Source organism: Schistocerca americana, chromosome 1 (assembly GCF_021461395.2).
Source record: "Schistocerca americana isolate TAMUIC-IGC-003095 chromosome 1, iqSchAmer2.1, whole genome shotgun sequence".
Lineage (NCBI taxonomy): Eukaryota > Metazoa > Arthropoda > Insecta > Orthoptera > Acrididae > Schistocerca > Schistocerca americana.
In genome coordinates, this window is record NC_060119.1 from 307718173 (window position 1) to 307733282 (window position 15110).

At 42.0% G+C, this 15110-nt stretch overlaps 1 protein-coding gene and 1 pseudogene across 1 annotated transcript in view; one reads left to right on the forward strand and one right to left on the reverse strand.

Annotated features, from left to right (window-relative positions):
* Nucleotides 1-9124: 9124 nt before the first annotated feature.
* On the reverse strand, nucleotides 9125-9242 carry LOC124552284 (annotated as a pseudogene).
* A 347-nt stretch (nucleotides 9243-9589) lies between these two features.
* LOC124545542 (alpha-1A adrenergic receptor-like) overlaps nucleotides 9590-15110 on the forward strand; it is an 82152-nt gene continuing 76631 nt past the window's right edge. Inside the window, exon 1 of the mRNA XM_047124511.1 lies at nucleotides 9590-9719. Coding sequence (XP_046980467.1) covers nucleotides 9590-9719 — 130 coding nt within the window. The remainder of the gene's footprint in view (nucleotides 9720-15110) is intronic.

Here is a 15110-nt window from a genome sequence, read left to right on the forward strand (position 1 = left end):
GTGCCAACCACAACAGCTGTCACTACACATTCACTATACTGCAACACAAACACAAGGGTAGTAACAGACGGAAGCAAAAACTTGTGGCTGGCAGAAGATGATTTTGGAGATAGCGTCAACTCACTCAAAAATATTTCAATTGCGTGATGAACTAGACAGTTGTCTTCTTTCCTGTGTTATGTTACTGGACACACGAGTAAGACTTTGCATTCTTTCCCAAGAAGTACAGGATTATTCATAAGTACGTCTGTGGTATATAGATTGATTGTATTAGTGTAGTTATTTATTAATCAAATGAGATGGCGCAGTGCAGAGACACCGATTGTTCATATCCTCGCCTTTACGATAGTTTGACTAAGTGCCTTGCCCAACATACGCTTGTGTCCTTCTCTAGTAATTTCATTTCTTTGCCGAGAGGACATTGAACCATATGCTTTGTCGCACGATTTATCAGTCACTTTTTGCGGGTTCCAGTCAGACGAGTCAGTGTTTACAACGAGGTCAGTATAGGCATTTCCGCTGAGTGCATGACATTTTTGCCGGTTCCGCCCACCAAAGTCACCTTCTTGCGGTGCTCCCCCTCCCCCCCCCCCCCCCTCCTACTCACCAGCCCGAACAAGATTTGATTTGTCTCTCTCGGCAGGAGCCTTCACCGGAGGAGATTAGATTGAAAGTGCAGGCAGGTCCCGAACGCAGTTCAGCCCGTAATGACGTTGGACGTGAGACGCCCCGGCTCTCAAGGCGTTTAGAGCGCTTCGACCGGCTAACTCATTCTGGAGGTCCCCAGCTGAACTTTGCGTGCTCTCAGACACTTTACAAGAGGTTCTGAGCTCTTTCATTTTGCACAAGTAGTAAGATGCGCTAGATGGCAATATCATTCTCTAGCTGCAGTTGGTGACTCAGTACTGTCGGGTAGGGTGAAAAACACCCCATAGTTCGAAAAATCTCAAAACGGTTACAGTAATCATATGAGTCATACAACACAATAAAGAACAAAACACAGAAAGACATAAAATATTGAAGAAAAATATGTGACCAGGAAATGGAAGTACAGATTTACTTATAAATAACTCCGGAGCTTAAGACGATTGCGCGAAAACTACAAGACATAAAGAAAAATGCTACGTATCAGTTGATAGAGCACCTCTCCGGGTACCAATCGTAGCGGAATTGCAGAGCGCTACTACGGAGGCGTGTCAGTACATAGCGTGTAACGGAGCGATCCGTACGTTCTGTGTCTTTGGATTCACTAATGTGAGTCAACTGTGGCTTTTCAGCGACTTCGTATCAGATTTTTTGTTTGGAACGTGTTATAACCCACACGGTAGTGTTGGGAAAAACTAACATGTGACGGAGTCCTTAATAGGAGTTTCGTACAAACATGAAAACGCAACGCTTGCGGGGTTCTTGTGACTATATCAGTGTCCATAACCATTAAAATATGTTAGCTTCACTAAAGGAGTGGAAAGACACACAGGTTGCTCAACGTCTTTAAAATGTGGGAGTATCACAGGTGCTGCTATAATTCTTCCTGCTGAATGAACACGGGATGTTCGTAATCACTGGCCGACAAACAGAATTCTTGCAGCTGAATGAACACGGTGAGTTCGTGATCGCTGGCCGACAAACGACCACTGAAAATACCTACCCAACAACCGCGCTGATACTGCAATAATACCACTGCTGCCATCTACGAGGAAACTCGGCCTGCTCGCGCAATTCGCTTTCTACATCAGAGTATTGCATGTTTGTCAACTGTAATTACATGTATTCAACGTTTATCTCTGCCATTCCCATGTATTTCTGCATAACTGCAATGTAGTAATCATAATCAATGATGGGCTGAAACGTAATGTTATTTAAATGATGATTTTTGTCACATTTATAAGCTTTTGGAATAGTTCATACGGTTTTCGGAGTTGCGGTACGTTCCACAACATTGCTTACTTAGTATTTTTATGCAATAGTGGCTGATCGGTGTTAATATGAACAGCAGGACTCAAGTTAAAATCAGAAGGCGACCAATCGTCTTGGAGGAGGAGGAGATTAGTGTTTAACGTCCCGTCGACAACGAGGTCGTTAGAGACGGAGCGCAAGCTCGGGTGAGGGAAGGATAGGGAAGGAAATCGGCCGTGCCCTTTCAAAGGAACCATCCCGGCATTTGCCTGAAGCGATTTAGGGAAATCACGGAAAACCTAAATCAGGATGGCCGGAGACGGGATTGAACCGTCGTCCTCCCGAAATCGTCTTGGAGCAAAGAACATTGCCCAGCATTTGAGAGCAGTGTGGTGGAAGTAACGCCCTGCATTCGCTCAGTGCAATACGTGCGTCTCATTCCAATGTCGAAAGTGTGGTATCGATAGCTACGATATCGATAGCTACGACGCCAGAGCGTAGGTGCCCCTTCTTAGGTTGGCACTAACACGGGGAGGCCACGACGTTCGAAACGCGGATTTACTGCAAACTTCGTACGCTCGTAGTACTCCATTAGGAAAACAAAATGTGTAAGCAGCAGCGCGTACTCCTCAAGCGTTATTGAGAAAATCGCAAGATTATTTCGGTCGTCAAATATATACCCGTGAGTGGCTATTTTTACCACGAAGCGGCAGCAGCCGACTGGAGCCGGCACGGTAGCTCAGCGTGTTCGGTCAGAGGGTTAGCAGCCCTCTGTAATAAAAAAAAAACTGAGTGAATGGCTCAATAATGAAAAAACTGAGTTAATCGATCAACAACGAACTTAAACGGATGTCTTACGACGTCCGGCCCGAGCACATGCAACGAACAAAAGCGACCAAAATGAGATTTGGTTAGTGTTCAAGCCCCGTAACCGTTGGGTCGCTGGATCGAGTCCCGTTGGTCAGTTTCTTTCTTTACTTTTGCAACACAGTCATTTTCTTTACTATTTATATTACAATTGATATAATGGGAAAAATACGTGTAATCGGATGAACTTTTATTAAACTTACAATGTTATTTGGCAGTATACAAAATTTTATTATCACAAATAATATAATATTCATAATTGTCGACTAGTAAACGACCAAACGCATAAAGTGATACTATAAAAATGTCTACTTGTCCGTGTCTTCAACATTGTTCGTATTTAATCGAAAGAGAAAGAGAAACTGCTTCTCGTGAAGTCGCTATTAAAATCCAGCCGATACTGCATGACCATTTCGCAGCGCCGATATTGAAGGAAACGCTGCGTTATGCATGGTTTGCTTCCAAATTATCGACTGAAAGAGAGGTTTTTGAAAATGTTAACGAGGTTTCTTTTCCCACGGAAAACCTCAAAAGACCTTGGGTATGCGGAAACATAGTATTTATTCAACGCAGCTGGTGCCGTTTAACTTTATGTTTTCCATGTTTTTACGAAAAATACCATCCTGCGACTTGCACTCGTAATGTCGAAAGCGACGATTAATGGTACACATTTCGAAAGCCGTCTGTGCCCGTCAAAACTTGGAGATAACAAGTAGTTCGACCTCCTTCCAGGTACAAGGGATTTCTCAAATCATGGACAAACATACATTTTCAGTATCACTTTATGCAATTGCTCGTTTACTAATCGATAGTTATGAATATTATATTATTTGTGATAATAAAAATTTGCAGACTGCCAAATAACATTGTAAAAGTAATAAAAATTAATCCGATTACACGTATTTAGCCCATTATATCAATTGCAATATAAATAGTAAAGAAAATTACTGTGTTGAAAATTAAGAAAAAAAACTGGGGAACGGGACTTTTTTTTGTTCTGTATTGTTCGTTGACTTTGTTCGTGGCGGACGTCCTATGACACTTGATCTGGTTGTTCGTTGATCTGTTCACCCAGTTTTTTTATTACAGAGGATAGCTAAACCCTCTGACCGAACACGCTGAGCTACCGTGCCGGCAAACTCGATCCAGCTGCCCAACGATTACGGGGCTTGAATGCTAACCAGTCGGCTGCCGCCGCTTGTTTGTAAAAATGGCCACGCACTAGTATATATATTTGACGACTGAAATTATTTTGCGATTTTCTCAATAACGCTTGAGAAGTACGCGCTGCTGCTTACACGTTTTGTTGTCCTCATGGAGTGCTACGAATGTACGAAGTTTGCAGTAAATTCGCGTTCCAAACGTCATGGCCTCCCCTTGTAAGAGAGCGGAAGATCTTCGCCGACGACAGCGCCCTCTAGCCGGCGCTGTGCAGCTCTAAGAGCGCCGCTCCAGATTCACCCGGTTGATCACGAGCAGACGACCAACCAACATTGTTTCATTTTTATAGTGGGCGAGCCACTACAGATTTTGTCTGTGTAACTTTTGTTAGCTTTGATACATCCGGCTTCGCACCTACGTGCTCCTCAGTACAAACTTATGTATTCACGCTATTATTGTGTTGAGAGATAATAAAACCACTTTTACTTCAGTTGCAGTACCGAGAGTTCTACCTCACTTGCTCTTCCTATCTTCCTACATTCGGACAACCCTCTAAATTACAGGAGCAGACCCACGCGCCGCCTTCCAGGCGGGATAAAAAAGAAAGAGTTATAGGAACTACATCTTTACACCGAGTAAATCTGAAATGGCTTTCCTTGTGAGCCAAAACTTATTTTCAGCTCATATTGGACGGGCGTACAGAGGTTCAGATATGAGCTACTGGAACCGTACATACGACCATTCAGATGTGCGTCTTCTCCAGTATATGAATCGCTCTGTCCAGTACATATACTGACCGGTGCACATCGGCAATCCGACTCACACAAGTACACAGCTTATAAGCAGAATCCGCATTCCTGTAAATTTAAAGTTTGGCTCATTTCTGAGCAAGGTTTGTGGGACGTTCTCCTTGGTTCGGTTGTCTGGTAAATATCGCCGCTCGGAGTGGCCGTGCGGTTCTGGGCGCTACAGTCTGGAACCGAGCGACCGCTACGGTCGCACGTTCGAATCCTTCCTCGGGCATGGATGTGTGTGACGTCCTTAGGTTTGTTAGGTTTAATTAGTTCTAAGTTCTAGGCGACTGATGACCTGAGAAGTTAAGTCGCATTGTGCTCAGAGCCATTTTTGGTAAATATCGCACTGCTAAGACCCCTCTACAACGCCAACTATTTTTTCCCAGTTGGGAACCCCTCTAACCCTCTATCATCTCGTTTCAGAATCGGCAGAAAGTTAATAAGGAGGATCTAACAGCCCGCTCTTCTCGTTGGGGTGGAGAAGAGTGCATGTCGAGCAAGTCCAAGTTTCCGTACCAAGGTTTCCTCTGCCCCACTTTCAACACATAAAAAGTTAAATCAGCTCATACACTAATGGTCCTGTGTGTTTTGCCTGCGATTAAAAATTATCCAGACACATGTTAGTGGTTATTAACATGGAATATGTCACGTTTCGCGTTTATGAGAGCTTGAATAATGGGGGACAGAAAGTTAATAAGGAGGATCTAACAGCCCGCTCTTCTCGTTGGAGTGGAGAAGAGTGCATGTCGAGCAAGTCCAAGTTTCCGTACCAAGGTTTCCTCTGCCCCACTTTCAACACATAAAAAGTTAAATCAGCTCATACACTATGGTCCTGTGTGTTTTGTCTGCGATTAAAAATTATCCAGACACATGTTAGTGGTTATTAACATGGAATATGTCACCTTTCGCGTTTATGAGAGCTTGAATAATGGGGGACACTTTCAATGAGGCATCTGAATGTCTGTAGAGGAATTGCGCACCATTCTTTCTCAGGACGAATAATCAGATTTAATAGGGACGTTGAACAGGCTAGATCACTTTAGGAATGTTACTGTGCACAAACCATTGTATCATACATGCTTTTTTATGACAGAGTACATTATGATGCTGATACAGTCGTCTTGTCCTCTCTGATCCTCTGCTGTAAGCAGTACACAGTGCTTTAAAATGGGTCCATGTCTTTCCGTGTTTAGCATCTTCTTGAGCACAGTAAGGGGACCACATCCCCATACCGTAAAGCCACCTCCACCGTACTTTACCGTTGGCAGTTCGCCTGTGGCGAGTAACGGTCTCTAGGCAATTACCAAACCCAGACCTTTCCATTGGATTGTCTCGGATTACAGCGTGACTAATAACTTCAGATGAAGCGTTTCCAGTCATCCTCTGTCCAGTGTCGTCTGCCTTTACACACCTCAAGCATCATTTAGCATTCACTGCAAGGTTGTGTGGCTTTTGAGGAGCTGCTCGACCGTTGTGCACCAATTTTTTTATCTCCCTACGCACAGTCATTGTACTAGCTGGACTGCAAGCAGCATCCTCGAACTCACTAGTAACTCCGTCTGCTGCGTTCATCTGAGTTTTCACAACTGTCTTCCGCAACGCTTGGATGTCGCTGTCCATCAGCACATGAGGTCCGCGTGTTCTTGATGTAGCTGTGACTGTTCTTTCACGTTTCCACTTTTCCGTCACATCACCAACACTCGACTTGGGCAGCGTTAGAAGGGTTCGCGATCCTGATGGGTTTATAACCCAGGTGACGTCGAATACATAGCCCAGATTCGAAGTTAATCAGCTCTCTTGATTGAACTGTTCCGCTGTTACAGCTTCTCTACCGACAACACAACACTCTTGTCCTTCTTTTATACTGACAGATTCGCCTGTCGTAATATACCGGGTGATCAAAAAGTCAGTATAAATTTGAAAACTTAATAAACCACGGAATAATGTAGATAGAGAGGTAACAATTGACACACATGCTTGGAATGACATGGGGTTTTATTAGAACGAACAAAAACAATGTTATCGGGCCTTTTTTCTTCGCGGAAATGCGTGATTCTGGTTTTGTAACTGCTACCGTGACGGGTGAGAGGTACGCCGATATGTTACAGAATCGCATCATCCCTAGCCTGGCTGATAAACATCTGCTAGAACGTACGATGTTTATGCAGGATGGCGCTCCACCCCATATTGCTAGATGCGTGAAAGATCTCTTGCGTGCGTCGTTTGGTGATGATCGTGTCCTCAGCCGCCACTTTCGTCATGCTTGGTCTGCCAGGTCCCCAGACCTCAGTCCGTGCGATTTTTGGCTTTGGGGTTACCTGAAGTCGCAAGTGTATCGTGATCGACCGATATCTCTAGGGATGCCGAAAGACAACATCCGACGCCAATGCCTCACCATAACTCCGGACATGATTTACAGTGCTGTTCACAACATTATTCCTCGACTACAGCTATTGTTGAGGGATGATGGTGGACATATTGAGCACTTCCCGTAAAGAACATCATCTTTGCTTTGTCTTACTTTGTTATGGTAATTATTGCTATTCTGATCAGATGAAGCGCCATCTGTTGGACATTTTTTGAACTTTTGTATTTTTATGGTTCTAATAAAACCCCATGTCATTCCAAGCATGTGTGTCAATTTGTACCTCTCTATCTACATTATTCCATGATTTATTCAGTTTTCAAATTTATACTGACTTTTTGATCACCCGGTATAATCATCAATTCCGCATTACGTGGAGTGTCTGGATACTGTTGATCATATAGCATACGGTACCAGAATTAAATTAAGTTCGCTTCCCATCTCCTTGTCCTGGTCAAGGATTTTAACATGTTTGCCTTCGTTGAAAGACAAACACTGGATCTGAAATCCACTTTCTAATGACACGAATTGAGACTGGCTAAGTCCCAATACCAACTCGCCCGCTTTGTGTCTAAAATGTTCCTACGCTACGTCTGTTAAATCATCGAGAGCAGTAAATTTTGTGAATATAAATTCCAGCATGCAATTCATGTGAAGACGCTACTATTTTCGTACGTGTGGCATCTTTTTCTTCTTAAACACTTGATAATGGCTTGCAAAGACGAAACAAATTGTGGAATAGAGTTGCTGTTGTGGTCTTCATTCCAGAGACTGGTTTGATGCAGCTCTCCATGCTACTCTATCCTGTGCAAGCTTCTTCATCTCCCAGTATCTACTGCAACCTACATCCTTCTGAATCTGTTTAGTGTATTCATATATTGGTCTCCCTCTACGATTTTTACCCTCCACGCTGCCCTCCAACACTAAATTGGTGATCACTGGAAGCCTCACAATATGTCCTAGCAAGCGATCCCTTCTTCTAGTCAAGTTGTGCCGCGAATTTTTCTTCTCCCCAATTCTATTCAATACCTCCTCATTAGTTATGTGATTTGGAACAGAGAAGAAGTCTAAATAGGTAAATTCATTTAAAAAAGAAAATTGCCCAGAATGTGTCCTGTAATATTCGGCTGAAAACAACCGCGACTCTGTAATGGGCCCGATCCGAAACACCACACTCTACACATTGGAGAATAGAATAAGAACTTCACAAAAAAAAAAAAAAAAAAAAAAAAAAAAAAAAGGGAGAGTAGTCTGAATCGTATCTCGTACAATTCACATTTTGAGCAAGTCGTCGACTATGTAATATAGAAGGATAGTTTTGCAGTGACATACTAGGCTTTCCCTTTTGTGGCTGAAATGCATTGTTCGAGGGACAAATTACAATTAGCCCCGATCCCCTATTTCCGACCAGTGCTTCCGAAAGGTAAGCCAAATACCGGAACTGGAAATCCCATCGCAAAATATTCCGTACTCGGATCATCTCTGCGCCACTACCAGGAAGCCTAGTACTTATCTGAAACGATCTGGTCACTACCGCCCTTTCTACTGTTCAGGGTACAAAATTAAAAATAAATGAATAATATGAATAAATGTATAAATTGAATGAAACATGTTGGGGTCCATTGATGAATTCATCTGCCAATACCAACGACTCTTAGCACAATCTTCATCAGGAATGGTCTGGACTACCATTAGACTTCTCGAACTAAGTTACAGAGAGACTGCCATAATGGTGTAGTAGCTATTGGACTAAAACTAAACTCCGTCCGAACAGGCCACGAAGGCCCAATGGAACCGACCGGCCGCCGTGTCATCATCAGCCCACAGGCATCACTGGATGCGGATATGGAGGGGAATGTGGTCAGCACAGGGCTCTCCTGGCCGTTGTCAGTTTTCGTGACCGGAGACGCTACTTCTCAATCAAGTAGCTCCTCAGTTTGCCTCACAAAGGCTGAGTGCACCCCGCTTGCCAACAGCGCTGGACAGACCGGATGGTCACCCATCCAAGTGCTAGCCTCACAAAGGCTGAGTGCACCCCGCTTGCCAACAGCGCTGGACAGACCGGATGGTCACCCATCCAAGTGCTAGCCCAGCCCGACAGCGCTTAACTTCGGTGACCTGACGGGAACCTGTGTTACCACCGCGGCAAGGCCGTTGGCCAGCTATTGGACTAGGCCTCCCCTAATTACAATTTTTGTAATTGTGGAAGATAATGTCACTTCTTATTACTGTTTTGAAAAGTGTTTCATTCCTTTAATCATTTTCTACTTTACTCAATGAAAACGTCTTGAGATATAGCTGTAGATTACTGTGTAATCCCTCCAACTCTGTGTTGAGACTTAATCTCGTATTTCTTATGTATCTTTGTGTTCCTCTTTGTGTTTATGTGTTTGGGACTAGGGTTGGCCGCCTGCATATTTACACTGAGTACCTTTTTAGCAGTGAGCAGTGATCCGCGCCGCGCTGCCTGAAGAGCCATGGCGGGACGCGAGGCCAGGGCGGCGCTATGAACGTCACGACGTTCTCCGCCTGCGCCTCGAGCTGCGCCAATGGCAGCCTCGCCTTGGCTGGCCAGACGAGCGCCCTGTGTGTGGACGCCCCGCTGCTCAACTGCTCTGGACCGCTACAGCCACCCGGTAAGAGGAGCTGGCAGAGCTTTGCGAGACTTGTGATCACACGAGGCAAAGTCATAGATAACGTTCCTTCTGAACTCCCAACATCATACGACAAGTGGCAGCCAAATGGTTTTTCAAGTTGGTTGGTTGATTTTGGGGAGGGGACCAGACCGCAATGGCGTCGGTCCCATCAGATGAAGGAAGGATGGGAAAGGAAGTCGGCAGCGAGATTTTAAAATGAACTATCCCGGCACTTGCCTGAAGCGATTTAGGGAAATCACGGAAAACCTAAATCGAGATGAATGGTCCAGTGTGCTAACCACTGCTTTTCAAGTCAGTATATAGAATCTGCAGCAACGGTGTAAATAGGCCGTTTAGGTTTTTATGTTGGTAACGTCACGTAGCTCTCTGTATGAAAATCACTGGCTCTGCTGTGTGCAGTCAGTGGCTGGGCTGGTTGGCATCGCTGAAAAAAAAATAGTTCAAATGGCTCTGAGCACTATGGGACTTAACATCTATGATCATCAGTCCCCTAGAACTTAGAACTACTTAAACCTAACTAACCTAAGGACATCACACAACACCCAGGCATCACGAGGCAGAGACAATCCCTGACCCCGCCGGGAATCGAACCCGGGAACCCGGTCGCGGGAAGCGAGAACGCTACCGTACGACCACGAGCTGCGGCCGGCATTGTTGGAATATTCGCTATTGTAGTGTTCGGCAGTTGGATGTGAACAGCGCGTAGCGTTGCGCAGTTGGAGGTCAGCCGGCAGCAGAGGTGGATGTGGGAACAGAGATTCCACAGTTTTGAGAGGGGGCGATATGGAGGTGTGTCCGTCAGAAAGAGGAGATTTGTAAGACATGGTGTCATGAACTGATATATATATATGATGACTTTTGAACACTATTAAGGTAAATACATTGTTCGTTCTCTATGAAAATCTTTCACTTGCTAACTATGCCTATCAGTAGTTAGTACCTTCAGTAGTTAGAATCTTTTATATAGCTGGCAGTATTGGCGCTCCCTGTACTGCAGTAGTTCGAGTAACGAAGACTTTTGTGAGGTAGGTTATTATTAGTCAGGGCCATTGTTTTGTGGGGATTATTGAAAGTCAGATTGCGTGGCGCTAAAAATATTGTGTGTCAGTTTATTGATGATCAGAATAAGTAAAGAGAGAAATGTCTGAGTACGTTCAGTTTGCTCAGCTGTTTGAAGGTCAAATAACGTAAGAGGTTTATCAGCACAGTCATTTATAATTTTCCAAAGGGGACGTTTCAACGGACGTTTGGAAGAATATCGTACACACAATCCGCAAGGTGGCATCGACAGATAAATTCGAGAACTATAGCATAAGTGAATACCTCGTGCAGCCTTGTAGCTGCTAAAACTAATATAGAAAAGAATGGAAAAGAAAACTGAAGATTTATTAGTTGACGATCAGTTTGATTTTATGAAAGGTAACATCACTAACGGAGGCAGTTCTCACGTTGTGCTAATACTGGCAAAAGAAAAACCTAAACCTATTCAGAGAATTCCTTGACCTAGAGAAAGAGTTAGACTACATAAAATGGTGCAAGAGAACCGGATGTTTTGGAAAAATAAGTATAATCTATAGAGAAAGGCGAGTAATATTTCCCTATCTCAACTACTGTGCAACAATCACCGTAGACGCAAAGATGCAAATGAAAAGACAGGTTCTGAAGAGGGATAAAGATTCAGGCTGAAATGACATCAATGGTAAGATTAAATGATGACAGTCGCTATTCTCAATGAAGTTAAGAATGAATTACAGGGCCTATCAAAGGGAATAAACAGACTAATGAGAATATAACTTGCACTTAGGTTAAACCGAAGAAAGACGAAGGGGAATAGGGAATAACGTAGTAGACGAAATGAAGGAATTCTGTTACTTTGGAAGCAAAGTAACGCATAACGCATAACAGCTCTAACATGGAAAGTAAGCGTTTCTGGACACATGTCCACATAACATATTTTCTTTCTTTGTGTGTGAGGAATGTTTCCTGAAAGTTTGGCCGTACCTTCTTGTAACACCCTATATATATATATATATATATATATATATATATATATATATATATATATAGGGTGTTACAAGAAGGTATATATATATATATATATATATATATATATATATATATATATATGTGTGTGTGTGTGTGTGTGTGTGTGTGTGCTCTTCTTGTAGTTAATGATCTCCAAGTATTGCTTTCCTGGACGTTCCTGCAAGGAGCTTATGTCACGAAATTATAACCCTGGATACGTACAGGGAACAAACCCATGAACAGCTGTTAATTCGCGTGCAGAAAGTCCTTTAAAAAATGTGTCGGTCCTGAAAAGGGCCTTTTTTGTAGCTAGGACGTTGTTTACCTAAAGCAGGTGCTCGAACTGGCAACCCTCTGACACGACACAAGGGATTTTCTCTGCCTCGTTATGACTGGGTGTTGTGTGATGTCCTTAGGTTAGTTAGGTTTAAGTAGTTCTAAGTTCTAGGGGGACTGATGACCATAGATGTTAAGTCCCATAGTGCTCAGAGCCATTTGAACCACTTGTTCAAGCGTCAACTTTAGGTTACAATATCTCCGGATGTAATTAACATTTTACAATGCAACAAACGGCACTGATTACGTATTTGTTTATACGTTCAGATGTGCTAACAAAACTAAGGGGGTTCCATTTAAAAAAACGGAGGTTTGTGTTAAAAAACATACTTCCGTGCATTTTTTTATGGTTTGTATTAACCAATTACACTAGCCCCTCTCCGCACGTTCGGTCTGTGGAATCTACTCGTCAGTATTTGATGTGGTTTACGAAATATATCCAGCGGTAATGTTAGGTGACTCACCCTGTATATATAATCTCCAGGAATTGTGAATACACATTTCAACTCGTAATAAAAAGATAATTCCAGTACAATTTTCACCGCTCAGGCAGGACCAATATTAACAATGTTGTTAATACTTCCAAATAAAAATTGTTCATAGTTCATGAATACACCCAAGTTCATAAGTAAATGATATGATACCAAAAATATAATGAAAACAGCTATAGAATGAGCCATTGCGACTTTCTGATAAACAAGAAAGGAATAAAATATCATAGTTAAGGGACGCCAGAACAGAAATTCTCCACAGTTACACTAACTGATTAGCCTGTGAATAAACTATTGATACTACTGTACTTTACTGTTTATCTGCATTAATAATAAAATTTATTAATATTAAGTTGTAAGAGCACTAGTTGAGTTGAGTAGTACAAAAGGATCATGGAGAAGAAAGGCTCTAGGTTCCTGTAGTTCGGATTTACAGCGTAAAATAGTTATCTAAAAGACAGTTTGAAGTTGACTAACAGCGCTAAAGACTAAGCTGGCTGTACTAAAGTACTTAAACCTACTGTTTACAGTAGAGTAGTAAATGTTGACATTGACAACGCTGTGAATGTCATCATTTACTACTGTACTTTAAAAATAAGTTTAAGTACTACAATATCGACAGCTTAATCTTTAGCGCTGTCAGTCAACTTTAAACTGTATATTCTGATGATGCTCTTGTTCATTTGAAGAGCGAAACCGTTAAATAAAAAATAGTAAATGCGTATTAAGGCTGTTTTGAAAACTTTGTTTGAACAGTACTTTCCCCTGCAGGTAATGCCTGCTCTTGTTCAACATAATGATTGTTGTTCTTTGTCGCAGATACTGAATGAAGAGTGGTGATAAACTCAACTACGTTTTTTAAGTCGTGATGTTAGCTCGAGCCCCCAGTATAACTGTTGACAAACACAGTGTATAATTAAAATAACAGAAAATAAAAACACCAGCAATTGTTCACTGCTTAAATTGTTCAAACTCAAATCAGTATTATTACAATAAAATGCAAAACTGATAAACACGTGATTGGTGAACCTAAGTTTTCACTGCCACTGAAATTATCAGGCTGCCACTAGCTAAATTAATTAAATAAATAAATAGTTAAATAAATAAATAATTCCAAGTCTGATCCTCTCAAATTGCGATAAATACAAATTCCACTGAACTTCTCTCGCTGCAAATTCAGAGTTCTGACCACTGCAGAGTTTTATAAGCCATTGACTTATTGTGGAATATCTCTGCATATCGAGATCGTCATCTGGGAGAAACTTTCTAAATCATAAAAGCTAGCAGTTACGCAACCGCCTAAACTGACATACGTCTTCCGCCTATAACTCCATTCAGAATAGCATGAAAGAGGCAAGATGGCCGCCTTCTTGCATAAGTTTGGCACCCTCTTCCCCAGAAATTTCAAGTATCTATGTCAGTTAACGACTTAGAGCAATAACGAACCTTATTTTACAGTTGTTTATACAATAATGCAATTTAAAAGCTGGATGCGCCATTACATGCGCCTAAAATCGATACCATACTTGATTTGACATAGTCTGTCCACATATTAAAGTCAAACAAATGCAATCTTTTTATTGCACTGGTCGAATTCAGTTTATGCTGTTTACCCATTGAATGATTATTGTAGAGTGTGTAAATTTCTGGCATCTATTTCTCATAAGAACCGACCTCTACTTTTCCTTGCCACAGTAAGGTTTTATGTAGCTCTAACCATTTTTAAATTAAGTAGAAACTATTGAAACGTCCCCTTAGAAAAATTACATACGTGACTGGGCTTAAACTGACACACAATGTTTTTAGCGCAACGCAATCTGACTTCCAATAATCCCTACAAAAGAATGGCCCTGACTAACATTAACCTATACCTTTCACAAATCACTTACCTCACAAAAATCTTCGTTACTCGAACTACTGCAATATAGCGAGCGCCACTAGCGCCACTACTGCCAGCTAAATAAAAGATTCTAACTACTGAAGGCACTAACTACTGATAGGCATAGTTAGCAAATGAAAGATTTTGATAGAGAACAAATGATGTATTTACCTTAATAGTGTTGAAAAATCATAATATACATAGCAGTTCATGACATCCAGTCTTACAAATTTCAAAACTCCGCCATTTCTCTCCCCACATCCACCACTGCTGGCGGCTCACCTCCAACTGCCGAACGCTATGCGCTGTTAACATCCAGCTGCCCAACACTACAATGGCAGACAACAATGCAAACTAGCCACAGACTGCACACAGCACAGCCAGTGATTTTCATACAGAGCGCTACGTGGCGTTACCAATAAGAAAACCTAAACAGCCTACTTACACTATGCAAAATAATGAACAATTATTTAAAAAACAATTTATCTCTTAAATTTTAATAAAGTAAATGGTGATATGTATATGTGTCTGCCTACATACATTGTTTTGTTGGTAGTATTGACTTTGTCTATAAAATATGCTGTATGTAAACAAATGTTTAATAAAATGTCTCTCACAGCTTAATTATTTAAGTAATAT